Source organism: Cherax quadricarinatus, chromosome 19 (assembly GCF_038502225.1).
Source record: "Cherax quadricarinatus isolate ZL_2023a chromosome 19, ASM3850222v1, whole genome shotgun sequence".
NCBI lineage: Eukaryota > Metazoa > Arthropoda > Malacostraca > Decapoda > Parastacidae > Cherax > Cherax quadricarinatus.
The window spans coordinates 2,561,856-2,582,149 of record NC_091310.1 but is presented as its reverse complement, the minus strand read 5'-3'; the positions used below and the strand labels follow the sequence as shown (position 1 = coordinate 2,582,149).

The 20,294-nt window shown below is 39.4% G+C and overlaps 1 protein-coding gene across 1 annotated transcript in view; it reads right to left on the bottom strand.

The window, feature by feature from the left end:
- Positions 1-20,294, bottom strand: part of LOC128688202 (cell adhesion molecule Dscam2-like) — a 297,471-nt gene that overhangs the window by 25,378 nt on the left and 251,799 nt on the right. The window contains exons 17-19 of the mRNA XM_070086853.1: positions 13,426-13,562; positions 9,999-10,173; positions 8,061-8,203 (exon numbers count right to left, since the gene is read on the bottom strand). Of these exons, the coding sequence (XP_069942954.1) occupies positions 8,061-8,203; positions 9,999-10,173; positions 13,426-13,562 (455 nt within the window). The remainder of the gene's footprint in view (positions 1-8,060; positions 8,204-9,998; positions 10,174-13,425; positions 13,563-20,294) is intronic.

Below are 20,294 nucleotides of genomic sequence, written 5' to 3'. Positions count from 1 at the left end.
CATGACTAAAGTAGCTGGATTCAACAAGAAGACTAAATATCACGTAATTTACCCAAATATTAATTCAGCAATAAGGGCTGCACCACACTCTGAAGGTATTCCTGTACCTGTGCCACCTTAGTCATGGCAAATTTCATCAGAGTCTGATGCCAGTGATTCTAAGGAGATGGATGTAGACTATGAACCATCAACAAATGATGATCCCAAACTCTTTAACCAAGTTGAGCTCTGTGACTTGGTGAGAGACCTTAACCTTCCAAAAGAAAGTGCACAGTTACTTGGCTCTAGACTGAAGGAACACAGGCTTCTTGCTCCTGGAACAACATTCGCTTGGTACCATCATCGTGAAGAGGAATTCCCTCAGTTCTTTGACAAAGAGGAATCTTTAGTTTTATGTTCAAATATTTCTGGCCTTATTGAACACATGAGGATGTCATACACAGCAGGTGAATGAAGACTCTTCATTGATTCTTCTAAAAGAAGTTTAAAGGCTGTACTTCTCTACAATGGCAACACAGCTGCATCTGTGCCAATTGGCCAGTGTCCAAATGTCAGAAACTTAGGCAGATATGAAGATACTAATATTTGCAATCAAGTACCAGAATCACAGTTTTCTCATTTGTGGTGATTTGAAAGTTATCACTCTCCTACTAGGTCTTCAAGGCGGATACATAACGTATCCCTGTTTTCTGTGTCATTGGGATAGGGTAGACAACCAGCACTATGAATAAAAATACTGACCACCAGGAACCAGCTTCTCACCCGGAAATCATAAAGTGAAAACTGTGCCACTAGTTGACCCCAAGAAAATTCTGCTGCCACCACTCCACATCAAATTAGGGATTATGAATTATGAAAAATTTTGTGAAGGCCTTGAACAAGAATGGAACTGCTTTCAAGTACCTGGAGTCAAAGTTTCCTGGTATAAGTTAAGGCAAACTAAAGGCAGGAATCTTTGTTGGCCCTCAGATTCGGGAATTGATGAAGGACAGGCATTTTGATGAGGAATTAACAGGTGTCGAGGTGAATGTCTGGTTTTCATTCAAGCAGATTGTCCACAACTTCCTGAGAAACAAGCACTCCCACAAATATGAAAAAATGATCCATAACTTGATTTCAAATTTCCAAAAACTTGGGTCTAGAATGAGTGTGAAGAAGCACTTTTTGCACTCAGATCTTGACTATTTTCACAACAATTGTGGGGACTACAGTGAGGAACAAGGAGAGCAGTTCCATCAGGATATTTGCACCACGGAAACTCGATACCAGGGCAGATGGAATGTCAGCACGATGGTGGATTACTGCTGGTCAGTGAAACGCAATGGTCTCGATGCACAGCACAAGCAAAAATCAAAGCGGTCCTCCTACCTTTGATTCAATATGTAGGCTAACCATTAGGAACATATTTTTTTATTAAAATCATTTGATTTGATTCATGTTGATTTGGATTTCATATGTTCTTAAAACTAACAGAAAGTGCTTTTCCATGATTACTTGCCTAATTTTAATAAATTAATAATTTATAACAAATTAACATTATCATTAATTTGTATTTCGTTCAAAATCCTTACGTGATAGAGCAAAATAGTTCAGATATTTAGTCAGTAGCCCAAGAATATGTAAGATCGCAACCAAGAATATGTAAGATCGCAACCAAGAATATGTAAGATAGCAACCAAGAGTATGTAAGATCGCAACCAAGAATATGTAAGATCGCAACCAAGAATATGTAAGATCGCAACCAAGAATATGTAAGATAGCAACCAAGAATATGTAAGATCGCAACCAAGAATATGTAAGATAGCAACCAAGAATATGTAAGATCGCAACCAAGAATATGTAAGATCGCAACCAAGAATATGTAAGATCGCAACCAAGAATATGTAAGATCGCAACCAAGAATATGTAAGATCGCAACCAAGAATATGTAAGATCGCAACCAAGAGTATGTAAGATCGCAACCAAGAATATGTAAGATCGCAACCAAGAGTATGTAAGATCGCAACCAAGAGTATGTAAGATCGCAACCAAGAATATGTAAGATCGCAACCAAGAATATGTAAGATCGCAACCAAGAATATGTAAGATCGCAACCAAGAATATGTAAGATCGCAACCAAGAATATGTAAGATCGCAACCAAGAATATGTAAGATGGCAACCAAGAATATGTAAGATCGCAATCAAGAATATGTAAGATATCAACCAAGAATATGTAAGATCGCAACCAAGAGTATGTGAGATCGCAACCAAGAGTATGTAAGATCGCAACCAAGAGTATGTAAGATCGCAACCAAGAATATGTAAGATCGCAACCAAGAGTATGTAAGATCGCAACCAAGAATATGTAAGATGGCAACCAAGAATATGTAAGATCGCAATCAAGAATATGTAAGATATCAACCAAGAATATGTAAGATCGCAACCAAGAGTATGTAAGATCGCAACCAAGAATATGTAAGATCGCAACCAAGAATATGTAAGCTATCAACCAAGAATATGTAAGATCGCAACCAAGAGTATGTAAGATCGCAACCAAGAATATGTAAGATCGCAACCAAGAGTATGTAAGATCGCAACCAAGAATATGTAAGATATCAACCAAGAATATGTAAGATCGCAACCAAGAATATGTAAGATCGCAACCAAGAATATGTAAGATCGCAACCAAGAATATGTAAGATAGCAACCAAGAGTATGTAAGATCGCAACCAAGAATATGTAAGATCGCAACCAAGAGTATGTAAGATCGCAACCAAGAATATGTAAGATCGCAACCAAGAGTATGTAAGATCGCAACCAAGAATATGTAAGATCGCAACCAAGAATATGTAAGATCGCAACCAAGAATATGTAAGATCGCAACCAAGAGTATGTAAGATCGCAACCAAGAATATGTAAGATCGCAACCAAGAATATGTAAGATCGCAACCAAGAGTATGTAAGATCGCAACCAAGAATATGTAAGCTATCAACCAAGAATATGTAAGATCGCAACCAAGAGTATGTAAGATCGCAACCAAGAATATGTAAGATCGCAACCAAGAGTATGTAAGATCGCAACCAAGAGTATGTAAGATCACAACCAAGAATATGTAAGATAGCAACCAAGAATATGTAAGATAGCAACCAAGAATATGTAAGATATCAACCAAGAATATGTAAAATAGCAACCAAGAATATGTAAGATCGCAACCAAGAATATGTAAGATCGCAACCAAGAATATGTAAGATCGCAACCAAGAATATGTAAAGAGAATATAAGATAAGTATGTAAGATAGCAACCAGATCGCAACCAAATATGTAAGATCGCAACCAACCAAGAATATGTAAGTTCGCAACCAAGAATATGTAAGATCGCAACCAAGAATATGTAAGATCGCAACCAAGAGTATGTAAGATCGCAACCAAGAATATGTAAGATAGGAACGAAGAATATGTAAGATAGCAACCAAGAATATGTAAGATAGCAACCAAGAATATGTAAGATAGCAACCAAGAATATGTAAGATAGCAACCAAGAATATGTAAGATCGCAACCAAGAATATGTAAGATCGCAACCAAGAATATGTAAGATCGCAACCAAGAATATGTAAGATCGCAACCAAGAATATGTAAGATCGCAACCAAGAGTATGTAAGATCGCAACCAAGAATATGTAAGATCGCAACCAAGAATATGTAAGATCGCAACCAAGAATATGTAAGATCGCAACCAAGAATATGTAAGTTCGCAACCAAGAATATGTAAGATCGCAACCAAGAATAAAAATAACAATTAAACACATTCCAAATGCAGACCTGTGTTATCGAGTGCTAATACCTGGTGTTGAGGTGTTTTATCACCAGACAACAAATTTAAATGAAAAACTCTAAGGTAGGATACGAAGTTACTTCGTATCATCCCTCATGTTCTTCCTTTATTCTACCTCATGTTCTTCCCTTGTTCTACTTCGTGTTCTTCCCTTGTTCTACTTCGTGTTCTTCCCTTGTTCTACGTCATGTTCTTCCCTTGTTCTACTTCGTGTTCTTCCCTTGTTCTACTTCGTGTTCTTCCCTTGTTCTACTTCGTGTTCTTCCCTTGTTCTACGTCATGTTCTTCCCTTGTTCTACTTCGTGTTCTTCCCTTGTTCTACTTCATGTTCTTCCTTTATTCTACCTCATGTTCTTCCCTTGTTCTACTTCATGTTCTTCCTTTATTCTACCTCATGTTCTTCCCTTGTTCTACTTCGTGTTCTTCCCTTGTTCTACTTCATGTTCTTCCAATGTTCTACCTCGTGTTCTTCCCTTGTTCTACGTCATGTTCTTCCCTTGTTCTACTTCATGTTCTTCCAAAGTTCTACCTCATGTTCTTGCTGTGTCCTGCCTCATGTACTTCCCATGTTCTTGCCGTGTTCTACCTCATGTTCTTCCCATGTTCATGTTCTTCCCATGTTCTACCTCATGTTCTTCCCATGTTCTACCTCTTGTTCTTATTTTGTTCTACCTCATGTTCTATCCTTGTTCTACCTTATGTTCTTCCCCTGTTCTACCACATGTCCTTCCCATGTTCTTCCTCATGTTCTTCCATTGTTCTACCTCATATTCTTCCCTTGTTCTACCTGTTCTTCCCCTGTTCTACCTCATGCTCTTCCCATGTCCTACCTCATGCTCTTCCCATGTCCTACCTCATGTTCTTCCCCTGTTCTACCTCATGTTCTTCCATGTTCTTCCTGTTCTTCCGTTCTACTTCGTGTTCTCATGTTCAACCTGATGTTCTTTCCATGTTCTACCTCATGTTCTTCCCATGTTGTACCTCATGTTCTTTCTTCTACCTCATGTTCTCATGTTCTACCTTATGTTCTTTCCATGTGCTACCTCATGTTCTACCTAATGCTCTTTCCATGTTCTATCCCATGTTCTTTGTTCTACCTCATGTTCTCATGTTCTGCTTATGTTCTTTCCATGTTCTACTTCATATTTTTCCCATGTTCTACCTCATGTTCTTCTGTTTTTCTACCTCATGTTCTTCCCTTGTTCTACCTCATGTTCTTCCCTTCTACCTCATACTACTAACAACATATATTTCCTATATATTTAGTTAAAGATTAGATTCAACAATTTATTTCAGATTTTACATTTCAAAATACTCCATTTCCTCGGATCAAGTCTTTAGGTTAGGTTAGGTAAAGATTAGCCGGTATTCTCCCGGCCCGGGCCTTGTCCAAGTGGTGGCCCGGCCTTGGCTCCCTCTTTAGGGAGTGTCTGAGACCTAAGTCTCCCATGGGAGGAGGCACAAGTACCTCCTCATCTTTGGGACCAACTGTCCCCAGGCCTAGCCACAAGCTAGGCCTCTCTGGTCTGCCATCCCCGCCCCAAGGGGGCAAATGGGAATGACAGTCTTATGAGCTAAAGGCTCGGGCTCAGGCACCTACCCTACCCTAGAAGGGTTAGGCATGGTGTCGATGATCAAGTCTTTCTCATCCTACAGAGCGTGATCAACCTCTTTTCCAAATATCCTCATCAATCATCAACTTGCGCAAGTTCAATTTTTCTTTTGCCCGTCATGAGTATAACATCAAGTAACATCATCGACATTTCCTTAGATTTCTTATGGATGGAGTGTAATTTACTCTGTTAATTAAAGGATGTGTTAAGGGGATATTACAGCATGAGTATTTTCAAGTTACAGCGGGAACCTCGGTATACGACTCAGCCAAATACGACATGCAAGAACTTCACTGTAAACTATTTCGTGTTTCTTCTCATTTTTTGTTGTTGTTTTTTTTGTATTGTGTAAATTAGTCACCATTGGGCCTACGACGATTAGTGGTAACAGCCAACCAAACAGAAAATTTGTTAGGAAGAATTTATTCGATACTCAACGGAGCGGCACTCTATCAGCCATCTGGAATAAATTAAGGTCGTATACTGAGGTTCCAGTGTATTTTAATAAAGAATGATATTAGCAAAACATTTGTTTTGATAAAGGATGTGTTTGGACATCCTTCCAGATGCATTAGGTGTGCAGTCTAGTCCTTATTGAAAAATAATCTTAATTTTTCTAAGTGCGGACCGGAAAGCCAGAGGAAGGTTTCGGTCAGTGTACCATAAGCTCTAGTGACAAGTTATCTTACGACTATGACCTGTGTCAGGAAACAAGTATCCTGTCACACATGCCACAATACATACTTTATCGGTATTACTGCATTATTCATACTCTAGTATACATACCATAATTTATATACCATTAAAAATACTTCATCATACATACTGACAAAAGATACATTGTCTTTCAGAGTCTGGTTAATGTATCTTATATTTCGTCAAATATACATCCTCATATAGACTGTCATACATATCCTCATCATATTCACTTTATCATTCATACTATTTTATTTATGTATACCATACATTCCTGTCTGACATTTTATTTCATACATATCTCCTTTTGCTTTCCCTAGCATACACACCTTCGTATATACCTCATTATATATACTGTAATAATTCCTTCTCAAATATTTTAGCTATACATACACAGTAATTCATATCCAATCATACATACCATGTCATGTTCTACAAAATTTCAACCATACTTTTACATATCATCACTCACATACCATAAGTCATACGCAGTCTTACTCTCATATATACCACATAATACATTTTATCAGTGTCTATATATATTTTTTATCATGCATTGTTAAAGACATATTTTCATACAAATCTCATCATTTATAGCTTCTTACATATTGTCGTTCATATAGTTATATTACATATTTCAAGCAAAACAACAGTGATAGCTCTAGGCCTTTCAAGTCGCAGACAACACATTTTCAGGAGCTTGCAGTAATACACAGGAATTGAGAAGAACCAAAGCAGGTGTATCCTAATGGATATACCTACTTGGGCTATTTCCAATTCCTTTCCACTATTGAAAGGTCTTGAAAAAGCATTGTCTGCAGCACGAAAGACATAGTACTATCATTCAACTTCCCCCTGTGTTGTTTAGTTACTGTTATCGCTTGTTCTCCATTATTGCCATACCTTATTACACATCATCATTCATACTTCAACATACATTTCATACATACCTTGTTTTACACAGCTCCTAGATTTTTTTGGGGTTTGGATTGTTAAAATTATGTATTATGCTAAATAGTTCAACGACTTCCAAAGGGAATAGGTAGACTAAACCGGCTATGATTGCCGTAGGTTGATGACTGTGAAAAGGTAGATGATTCACAGTTGGTTGTCAGTACAGGTTCCACAGCTACAGTAGGTAGCAGCTGGACAAGCAGTCATGTAGTGAGGGATGATCTGCTGGACAGTGTTGTCCTGTGTAGTTTGACTGACACTCACCATCTTAAATCCGGCAATATATGCCCCTTAGTAAATTCTGTCATACATACCTCATCATACCTTCAGCATACATAATACATTTCATCACATACTCCTTTATTCAAATGTGGTGATACATCCTGCCATTCCTATTATCATTCATACCATAATTCATAACCATAAAGTTCAACATTCATAGTTATTCACCCCTTCATACATAGTGTCATTCACACTATCATTCATACGTCATACAATCCATTATATAATTATACAGAACATTATACATAGGATATGTACAACACAGGCATAATGGATGTGCGTAACACAAAAAAATATAATGGATGGGTACAACACAAATAGTATAATAGTTTTGCACATGCCCAGTAATATAACTGAGGAGTGCCACCAGAGTAATGTAATTGATGAGTGTAACCTGAGCAATATAACTGATGAGTACTATGCAGGTATATTGGCTCAAGTCATCACGAGAGACGTTGATAAAGTGATGAGAAATCATTAAAGGCTCATGACACTAAAGGGAAAATTTTGTCTGAAGTAAAACAGTGAACAGAAGAGTCTGGTGGAATCCATCGTGTTGATAATCACGACTTGTTATAATGTCACATTGACGAAAATGTGAGATTTTCGTTTGTAGGATAATCTGATAAACCAGGAGCTGGAAGATTATAGTAATAAGGTATGAAATGAATGAAAAAAGAGTAGAGAGCTAGTAATTAATACCTGTGTCTGGGGAATTGTGTCACGACCGAGGTGTGTCCAGGTGACAGCAGGTGCTGGAGAGCCCACCACAGCACAGGGAAGTGTGAAGGAGGAACCAGCCTCCACCTCCACCGTCTGCCCAAATGACCTGATCCTTACTGGAACTGTACAAAAAGAAAATGAAAAAAAATATTTAAAGATAATTGAAAAAGAATATTTATTCTTTCACTTTTCGAAGGGAAATAAATGACTAATTTTTATCAGAAAATTTTATGTAAAAGTTGTCCATCCTTTACTAGCTTATGCACCGCAGACCAAATTTATCAAGACATACGCATCCCCATCTCAAAAATTTTGATACCAAAAAAAAAAAAAAAAAATTAACATCCAAAATATAAAAAAACGGACATCTTTTTTTAGTAGAGTTGTTGAACCAAACAATGTGTTCCAGTAATAAGAAAAAATGTATATATTCAAAAGTATCCAAGTTTTTTTCCCAGCTGGCAGAAGTTAACAAAACTTGTGAATTTCTTAGTCATAGCATAAAAAATAAACAGTTCAGCGAGACTTTTGGTTCTTCTTTGAACTCGTAAGAAATATCCAGCGATTATAAATTTAATTGGTTTCAACGTGAGTTTGGCTGATTGTTTGTCCTAAATTCAAAATATACTCCATAATTTACCGTCATGTAGTTTTTACATAGAATTATTAAAATATTGTTTTTTTCTAAAGAATAGTTTAAAATACTAGTGTAACCCGGGGATCGTTCATGCTTGTACCCCGGGGATCGTTCATGCTTGTACCCCGGGGATCGTTCATGCTTGTACCCCGGGGATCGTTCATGCTTGTATCCCGGGGATCATTCATGCTTGTACCCCGGGGATCGTTCATGCTTGTACCCCGGGGATCGCTCATGCTTGTACCCCGGGGATCGTTCATGCTTGTGCCTCAGGGATCATTCATGCTTGTACCCCAGGGATCATTCATGCCTGTACCCCGGGGATCGTTCATGCTTGTACCCCGGGGATCGTTCATGCCTGCACACCGGGGATCGTTCATGCTTGTACCTTGGGGATCGTTCATGCTTGTACCCTGCGGTTCGTTCATGCCTGCACCCCGGGGATCGTTCATGCTTGTACCCCGGGGATCGTTCGTGCTTGTACCATGGGGATCGTTCATGCCTGCACCCCCATGCCTGCACCCTGGGGATCGTTCATCGATCATTCGTGCTTGTATCGTTCATGGGGATCGTTCATGCTTGTATCCTGGGGATTGTTCATGCTTGTACCCCAGGGATCGTTCATGCTTGTATCCTGGGATTGTTCATACTTGTACCCCGGGGATCGTTCATGCCTGCACCCTGGGGATCGTTCATGCTTGTACCCCGGGGATCATTCGTGCTTGTACCATGGGGATCGTTCATGCCTGCACCCCAGGGATCGTTCATGCTTGTATCCTGGGGATTGTTCATGCTTGTACCCCAGGGATCATTCATGCTTGTATCCTTGGATTGTTCATGCTTGTGCCCCGGGGATCGTTCATACTTGTACTCTGGGGATCGTTCATGCTTGTACCCAGGGGATCGTTCATGTTTGTACCCCGGGAATCGTTCATGTTTGTACCCTGGGGATCGTTCATGCTTGTACCCCGGGGATCGTTTATGCTTGTACCCTGGGGATCGTTCATGTTTGTACCCCGGGGATTGTTCATGTTTGTACCCCGGGGATCGTTCATGCTTGTACCCCAGGGATCATTTATGCTTGTACCCCAGGGATCGTTCATGTTTGTACCCCGGGGATCGTTCATGTTTGTACCCCGGGATCGTTCATGCTGCCCGGCTTGAATAACCCTGACCAGCAAGAAAATTATTATCTAACCGTAAAAAAAGTTCTTTAGCTGCTATATTGCCAGGATTTTCTCCCCCAAAATCACAGATGAACATGACATCACAAGAATTACCTGTTGATGACGGCGTCTTGGATATAATGGTGGAGGCGGCGCCCTCGCCCACACGGGTGGAGGCGGTGACCCAGTACTCGTAGTGGACGTGGGAATCCAGTAGCCCCACTTCCCTGCTCACCTCCATCCATGGAGAAGCACCAGCATCCGCTGCTACCACCATGCTCCTTGTAGCCTGAGAAGAATAACAAACGTAATGCGCAAAAATATGAAAACAATCTATAAAGAATATATCACCGAACCATTTTGAAGAAAATGACAACTGTTAATCCAGAGCCTAATTAAGATTATTTATAATCTTAATTTTTAAAGAGAGGGATGGGTATCAGTTGTATACCAGTGTATACTAACTAGCTGTTAACGCTTACGTTCCAGCACATTGGGAGATTCTCAGTGAGTCATGGCTTAGAGACGGTCAGCGTCAGATGTGTGGTGTACCAAGCTGGCAGAATCCCTCAATAAACAACGTGCAGAACGGACAGAGATACTTTACACTAGTATCATTCATCTACGAACCCCTACGACACATGTAAACCAGCGGAAGGCCTCGGTCAGATGACCAGAGGTGGGTCATTATATGACTACGACCCTCGTTAGGAAACGCTTGTCCTGTTCCTTGACGCAGGTTCTTTTCAAACACATTTCCAAGTTATTAGACACCATTGGCTCATCATATCGCAAAAACACTGGGGAGTTCTTTTGACTTAACGATATTACCGTCAAAAGCAATAAACTAGCCAGTCTTGATGTAACCGTGGTATTCACCCATGCTTCTTGAATTGAAGTGATATCATTTATCAAGAATTCTGACAACGGAAACTCCTTGGCTCATTTCCCCATAAAATGCTTCCTAACCTCGTCAACTGTGTCTCAACTTTAACCTATTATCCTTTGAGAATAGATATTCGGCACAGAAATAAGCTTTCCGCTCAGTGCAGTTTTAGCTAACATTTTACCTGAAGCACCGACAAAAGAAATAATAATAATAATAATAATATTTCTACAAGTATATGTACAAGGTATACAGGCCTAGCTGACGTCAGTGACACTACTATTTAGAAAGTCCATTATTATGCAGGGTATTTCGTGCAAATTTAGTTTTGTCCACAGGATATGACCCTCAACAGTGGACTAGCACCATGATACCTATTTTACTACTAGGTGAACAAAGGACGGCAGGTGTCTTAAAACACGTCCTAAAGTTTCCACCCGTCAACTCAGCTCACATATTGAGTATAACTCCTGGTTATATCTCCTGCTGAGGCTTAATGACCACGTCTTGGAAATTTTACCCTGTACCTTAGTAACTAACGAAGATCAACTCAACCAGGTTGGGCCTTTAATTAAATTCCCTTTACAAGAAGAAAAGGTCTATTGTTTCATATTAAAAGTCAGTGAAAAACCTACCAACGTGGATGGCCCGATTCATTTATAATCCCAATACGATCTCAGCACAAAGGAAAAAATAACAGGCTGATATTACAGTTATCTGCAGTAGTGAAATCCAATTAAATGGGCAAATATAGAGCGAAAAAGATATTTCAAGCCTCACATCTCCTATGTACAACATCAAACTGAACCCCAAAAAAAGGCAGAACCTCTGAGTGACAATACTTCTCACTAGAATTACAGTAATATCCTATGTGAAATACTCAGATCACCTGGAGTATATTTCTAGTTATATCTCTAATCTCTCCAGTTACATCCCTTGTCTATTTACTTTATCATTTATTTCCTTCATTACTATTCTAGGTAGTTTTCTCCCTTTTTACCTCACTGGTCATCACCCAAGTTAGTAGTAAAAAATACCTTTCAGTAGTCTCCAGAAAGCCATGACCATCACTGCACTCCTCTCCAAAGCAATTAAAATAACTCACCAAAATAACAAACTCTCAAGAGGATTTGATAAAGTGTTGTGTTGATAAAGCGTTTTATTTAAAAAAAATCAATTCTTTACTGAAAGGTATTTTTTACTACTAACTTGGGTGATGACCAGTGAGGTAAAAAGGGAGAAAACTACCTAGAATAGTAATGAAGGAAATAAATGATAAAGTAAATAGACAAGGGATGTAACTGGAGAGATTAGAGATATAACTAGAAAGATACTCCAGGTGATCTGAGTATTTCACTCTCCCACAGTTAGTAATATGTTTGAAGATTTAAATGTGTCTCGATGTTTTGCTCTGCCTGTACTGCAAGAAGTGTGATAGCACTTGTTTTAATATAAGTAATATATGCTCAATATACGTTAATTACTCTAACCTAACCTAACCTGAACTAACTAATCATGAAGCAAATCAAATCCAACCTAAGCAAACCTAATCTAATTTTTCCTATTCATACCTAAACTAATTTAACCTAGCTTAACTTAATTAGATCTTCCTTAGCCTAACATAACTAAATCTAACCCAACGAATCTACCCTAACGTCAGTTAATCTAAAATATCATAAAATTAGCTGAGAATATAGGAATGAGGCATCAATGCACCCAGTTACCCTATGCTAGGCCTGTTTAACTCCAATAAATTTCCATCAATGAAATTGTCCAGTCTGTTTTCAAAACCACCCAAAATATTCACTTCATTGACGTTTCTTAGTAGTGAGGGGTTTTTCATGTAAATCTCTGAGGCCACTCACTTACATCCCTTCTGAATATAAGCTTATCTAACTTAGGTTCATTGCATTCTTGTTTAGATATGCTCAGAACTATATATCTGTTTATTGCATGCTTCAAATTTCCGCAAATTCAGTGCCCTTCCAGATTGTTAATTAAATGCCTTTCACTTATTTTCGTGGATAATGCTTCTGTATATTTTCATAACTGCGTGATTATGTACGTTTTATATAGAAAAAACTGAGCAGCATAATAAAAACGAAGCCATTCTCATGATTTATGAAGAGGATGCTGGACTTCGGCATTTCCATATCTTCTTCAAATTATAATTCCGAAGAAGACAAACTAATTTTGTATAAAGTTGCCTAGTCACAGACCGAGCCGGGGGCGTTGACCCCCGGAATCCTCTCCAGGTACACGAATGAAAATATATTTGACCATTATATGACGTCTGCTATTGAAAGACCTTTGCAATATTGGAGGAAACTCGATATAACCCAAGTCCCTTGATATAGTGCAAGACTCTTGTTATAGTGACTATAATGGAAGATAATTTTCCTAATGGAGTGAATTTGTCATATTGCATATCTCATAATATTATGAAGTATAAACACCCCTGAATAAATGATAAATCATCTGAGATATGTACTTTTTTTGCTATTTTCGGTGTTATTCAAAATAATAGGCAATATGATGGTATTCTGAAGAGTGAGAAGAAAAAATATTGAGTCAACTATTAATATATTCCTGACAGCAACAACTGAGTAGAAACTATTCTGGGAATGGATGAAGCACAAAGCGTGCAATATTTACCTGCGGAGCGTTGAGCGGACGATAGTAGAGAGTGTAGTGAGTGAGGATTCCATTAGGACGAGGAGGCGGCAGCCAGGAAACCATCACAGAGTCTCGACCAGTGGCCAAGGCATGGATAGCTGCCGGCGCCCCAGGAACTGTCAGAGGCTAGTATATATGAGTGTGCTTTTTCTTATTAGGCCCACATGGCAAAAAATATATACTATATATCAAAAACAATTTGAAATAAGTTCACTTTAATAATATGATACACTTTTCCACATACTCTATTTTACACACATCAGTTTTACAGGCTGAGAGTTATCCTGCCTTAGCTCATTTCTGAGTCTCAGCCCTATCTGAGGATTACTACCCTTATCCCCCAGGATGCCACCAACACCAGTCGTGTAACACGCAGGTACCTACTTATTGCTAGGCGAAAAGGGACAACAGATATACGGAAACACGCCCAATGTTGCCACCCGTAACTGGGATCGAACCACGGACACTGTGTCTTAGATGAGTGATCTACCAACTAAGTTTATTCTTTCTTGACGCTGATCCTGCCAGAGCTATAGAACAAATTTAACCTATGAAGTAAATATTATCTTTAATATTGAAGAAAATTAAAAATTGTTGATTGTACTACATCACGTAAATTAAAGTTGATGGCACAGTATGAAGCCGTCTCCTTCAGAAGCTTTATCTGAATGACGCACCAGTAAAAGCCTTTGCAATTGCAGACTGCGCTCTAATATTCTTTTTGTTGCTGTCTGTGTTTCGTGCGTCTGTTGTGAGGGAAAAGTTCGTTAGATGAGAGTGAACGAATGAATGAATGGTGGTGGAGGTATAAATGGGTGAATGTTTATTAAGTAAGGATCGGGCATCGTTACCTCTCTACCCTCCTTCCCCCATTGTTTTTTTCTCCACCCGGTGAAAGTTAACAAGGGATCCTCCTAGCGAGTTTTAATCCATTCAACTTTGTTTCCATCAAGTCTGTAAATATGGAATTCCATTCCTTTTTTTTATTCGATATTTTGGGCTTTTATGTCACTGTAATCGAACCTGATCTGACTTGGGTCTAATAATTATTTTTTTTTTTCAACAAGTCGGCCGTCTCCCAACGAGACAGGGTGACCTAAAAAGAAAGAAAATCCCCAAAAAGAAAATACTTTCATCATTATTCATCACTTCCACCTCACTCACACATAATCACTGTTTTTGCAGAGGTGCTCAGAACACAACAGTTTAGAAGCATATACGTATAAAGATACACAACATATCAACATATCCCTCCAAACTGCCAATATCCCAAACCCTTCCTTTAAAGTGCAGGCATTGTACTTCCCATTTCCAGGACTCAAGTCCGGCTATATAAAAATAACCGGCTTCCCTGAATCTCTTCACTAAATATTACCCTGCTCACACTCCATCAGATCGTCATGTCCCAAATGCCATTCGTCTCCATTCACTCCTATCGAACACGCTCACAAATTCTTTTAAGAGCCTTCTACTTAGCATGCGAGTTACTGTTGCCGTCGATTCTAACTTTTATTTATTTTTTTGTCTTTTAGCCTTATGGCTCGACTTGTGTCATTCAACGCACTCAAGATAAAAGGGCAGATAGATTTAGTCACGAGATCTGTGATTGCATTTACTTTCACCTCCTTTAGATACCACATAAGTGTTGTTGGACACTTTGGAATTACCATCCGGTTTTTTCATCATATTCAGACGCCTTTTTCAGAATACTGTAAATCAGGGTTTCGACTTACCCCGTTGTCTACTCACGGTTAAACATCACTACAATATCGTGACTCCTGATAACTACGTATAACGTTCATTCTGCACATCGTTATATCTGTCCTTTACCCGAATATATTTGTATATACGAACATTAGCTTAGTTTCACATGACTATTTTATGTATTTTGTTTTTCATATTTTGTATCAGCTAGGTGTGAGGGAAGATTTAGTTAAATAAGGTTGGAATCATGAATGAGTGGTGGTAATGGTACAACGGGTTGAACGCTTGTTCAGCAAGAGGTGCTCATAGTTGCCTCATCTCCCATCTCCCGGTGGGAGTTAACATGGGACCCTCAAGTCGAATTGACGTTAATTTTCTGTCTGCTCCGAAAAAGTCTGTCAGTTCCACTCTTATTTATTATATTGTGTTTTGGGTATTTAATTAATTCAACCAGACCTGATCTGACTTAGGTATTTTAATGTCAGTCACTCGACATTACCGAGAAAAGACGGCAGCTTAGTAGTTGATCATCTGTGGTCTCCACCGATCTGAAGAATAATTCCTAATGCCACTTGCAGTTCACTGTGGGGGAATATTTGCGTCTGTACTGTCTCAGGCAGAACTTCGTAAGTCATGTCCACCAGCGACTATCATGTCTCACACCAGCCTCTCGTTCAAAACCCCCAAGTGAATCCTGAGCTACTTACCGCCATCATTGGTACATCAGAACACCATCTGTCCACTGTACATAAAAGCTTTGTTTCACGAGAATTATTTCTACATTTTTCATTATTTGCTTCAACTAAGAATATTTCATGTTTGTTTTACATTGTTAAAAGTTTATGCTTATTGTCAATAATTTGATTCTTGTTATAATTTATGATTCCATATTTCCTTTTCATGAGGAATGGTCGTTTCATTCCTTCTTCGAGGGTCTAAAAGGCCAGTTAAACCTTCACACTACGACAGCTTCATATTTAAGTTTACATAAAGTGATTACATTTTTATCCTTTGCATAAGTATCAAGGATCTTTACAAATATCCTTTGAGGGTTTAGTTGGGCTGTTATGCCTTCATATCTGTGGAAATTTTCATAATTATCCTTAATTTAGAATGTGTAAATTTGAATGTGTGTGTAAAATTGAGTCTGATTTGGGCTTCTAGAAGCTTGTAGTGAAATAGCGGGGGGGGGGGGGGGTGCAGCAGCTGCGGAGTGATACACGGGGAGAGACGCTGACAATATGGCGATGTAGTACTATAGTTCCTCATAATGTATTAACAATCCGGCGTTATTGAGGCTGAAAATGGGTTTATCGGATGGAATCAAGGATTAGATGTTTATTTAGCATTCTCCGATGTGGTTAATGGACCTATATTGAGTGAGACAGTGACAGTATGGTTGTATGATGAGAAATGAGAGGACGCTAAATATTTTGTGGAGCACACATCACATGTATGCCTTGGCCAATGTATATATTCTGATAGGGTAGCATTACAGTGTGAGTTAGCTAATGTAGTTGTGGTAAGCTATATCTAAAATTTGATATTTGTAATTAGTGAAAATATCCAAGAAATGAGAAATCTTACCCAGTTTCTATGTTTACTAGTATTCTAATTAACCATTTCTGGAGATCAAGTCCTCAAAAATTTATACAGTCCACTATATAATTTACCAGTGTTAATTTTTTCATACATTTAAAATTTTATAGGCCCGATTTTACTTATGGGTGGGAAAATGTGTGCAAGGTCTGGAAGGAGAGGCATAGTGCAGTCTAGTGTCTCTAAAATCCCACAGTGCTTTGAAGTACAACTAACATTAGTAAACTCAATAAACTGGTTCTTAATTGTACCCTCCCCCCCTTAAATTATGTGGATGAAATATTTCAGGAATGTGCCTGTGAACTTCATCCCCATAATTCCCACATCTGTTCTCTTGCTCAAATTTCAATACAGCAGGTCAGTAATACACTGACTATTAAGTAAATCAGTGTCAGTTCCCCATACTCCATGAAACTCACTAATGCGTAGGAATTACTTGAAATTATTGTAAGTTCGCTTTGACACTTTGAACATAACCAATGGTACTCGGACACTAAGAATTTAATTTTCCTTTGAGATTACTTTTCTTCGCTCTACCAACGTGACAAATTGGTACTCCGTAACATTATTTGTGTTCTCCTTCACACTGTCAGCATACAAAGTCCATGAAAAGAAGTTGAACGTTAGGTATACAGAATTACAAATAAATGCGAGGAGTGAAATGAATCAAGGAGACGGCCCCAGACATCATAGCACTCACAGAAACGAAACTCATCGGGATAACAGATGCAATCTTTCAACCCGGATAAAAGACCCTGAGGAAAGATACAGGCAGCAGAGGGGGAGGAGGAGTTGTACTGGTCATTAAAAACCGGTGAGGATTTGAGGAAATGGACGAAATGGGGAAAAGGGACTACATAGTAGGAACAATTCAGTCTGGTGGCCCTAACTTGGTAATTGCAGTGATGTACAACCCGCCACAGAACTGAAGGAGGCCAAGAGAGGAATATGAAGAGATCAACAGAGCAATGGTGGACACACTAGCTGAGGTGGCCAGAAGAGCTCACACGGGTAAGGGCAAAGTTACTAGTTATGGGTGATTGACACTAGAAACAATCTTCAACACATCCATTCAAAATAAACAACTACCTGAGGTATGGAAGACAGCAAACTACAGACCAGTGTCACTGACGTGTATAGTATGCAAAGTCATGGAGGTTATCAGTTGGAGAGTGGTGGAGCACCTAGAAAAGAACATGCTTAATAATGACAACCTGCACGGTTTCAGGGAAGGGACATCCTCTGTCACAAACCTACTGGAGTTTTGTGACAAGGTGACAGAAGACATGAAAGAGAAGGGTGGGTAGATTGCATTTTCTTGGACAGCAAGAAGGCCTTCGACACAGTTCCTCACAAGTGATTAGTACAAAAGCTAGAGGATTAGAAATGCATAATAGGAAAGCCACTTCAATGGATCGGAGAATACCTGACAGGGAGTCATGGTACATGAGGAGGTGTCAGAGTGGGCGCCAGTGATGAGCGGGGTTCCAGAGGGGTCAGTTCTTGGACCAGTGGTGTTTTTGGTATATGTAAATGACTTGACGGAAGGGATAGACTCAGAAGTGTCTCTTTTGCTAATGATATTAAGTTAATGAGGAGATTTAAATCGGACGAGGTTCAGGCAGGACTACAAAGGGACCCGGACAGGCTGCAAGCCTGGTCCAGAACTGGCTCCTGGAATTTAACCCTACCAAATGCAAAGTCATGAAGATCGGAGAAGGGCAAAAAGACCGCAGACAGAGTATAGGCTTGGTGGCCAAAAACTACAATCACTCAAGGAAATGGATCTTGGGGTAAATATAATACCGAACACATCTGAGGCGCACATCAACCAGATAACTGCTGCAGCATATGGGCGCCTGTCAAACCTGAGAATAGCGTTCCAATACCTAAGTAAGGAATCGTTCAAGACTCTGTACATCGGTACGTCAGCCCCATATTGGAGTATGCAGCTCCAGTTTGGAACCCACACCTTGTCAAGCACCTCAAGAAATTAGAGAAAGTGCATAGGTTTGCAGCAAGACTAGTCCCGGAGCTAAGGGAAATGTCCTACGAAGAAAGGTTAAGGGAAATCGGCCTGACGACACTGGAAGACAGGAGGGTTAGGGGAGACATGATGTTCCAGAGATGGGACACAGCAACAAGGAGCCACAATTAGACGTTGAAGACTCAGATGACTGAAAGAGATGTTAGGAAGTATTTCTTCAGCAGTCATAGAGTTGTCAGGAAGTAGATTAGTTTGGAAAGTGACGTAGTGGAGACGGATCCATACATAGTTTTAAGACGAGGTTTAATAAAACTCATGGAGCAGCGAGAAAGAGGACCTAGTAGGGATCTGTGAAGAGGCAGAGAATGAGCTATGAATCGACCCCTGCAACCACAAATAGGTGAGTACAAATAGATGAGTGCACCATTGACCATGAGAACCTGTCACTATGACCATGTGTTTCCCAGGCTATTATGGCCAAGTAAAATACTAGACACCATTACTAAATGAATATAAGTAACATCGTGATGCATTAGTTACTGTCATGGAAGTTAATCCACCTGTTCCAGCTGGGATTTCTTACCAAGAAACATCTACCTCATCAGTATATTCCGATGTCTCCAATTTTTACTCAAACAACATCTTCCTCAGCCACTACGCTTCCTCCACATTCTCACTCTTGTGAAACTGTTGAAGACATCTCCGCTCTTATCGAGGAGACATCTAGTGATGGACACATTTACACCCCTCACCTCTTCACCACTGTAGCCTTTTTCACACAGCCTTTTTTCCACTCTTCCAATCTTTCACTCCTAATTTCCCACTACCTTCATTTGACTTTACTGACCCTACTAGTCTGTCAACAGCTATTGCTTAATATTACCTGTATACGTCTATTTGCAAATCATGGATTCCTTACAATGGAACATTCGAAGCTTCAGGGCTAATCAGTATGAACTTCTGGTGTTGCTCTCCCTATTTGTCAGTTTACAAGAATAAAAGTTGCTCTCCGCTGTTATCTATCCAATATCGGGCTATATTTTATTACATTTATCAGATCCTCTGCTCGATGGGACTATTAATGAAAGTGCAGTGTTGATGCGCTCCAATATAAAACATTCTCAGATCTTTGTATTTCACTGCAGTGCAGCCCGTATCTTCTTGTACATGTGGTATAGAGTCTGCTCTTTGTATCTCTCTCCTTGTCTACCTATTTCTATTCCTCGTGTTACAGTTCTGGTTTCTTCCTTACCTCCAACTCTCCTCTGAAGAGGGTTTCAAAATGACTCTCGTTGACATCAGTTAAACTCGTCTCACTTCTCTTCCTCTTAATGTTTTAAATGCGAGTACTTCCACTCTCTTTTACAGATCTCTCAATTTGCTCCTCTTCAACTGCACTCGACTTCACCTTCTCTGTACCTCAAGATTTACATGCCAGTTGCCATTTTCCTACTCCCATTACGTCCCATTCATATTCTATTCCTCTTCGAAGCCCACATTGGCAGTTTGAACCGGCGAATTGGTCCCTTTACTCGCATCAAAATAGTTTTAGTCCTCC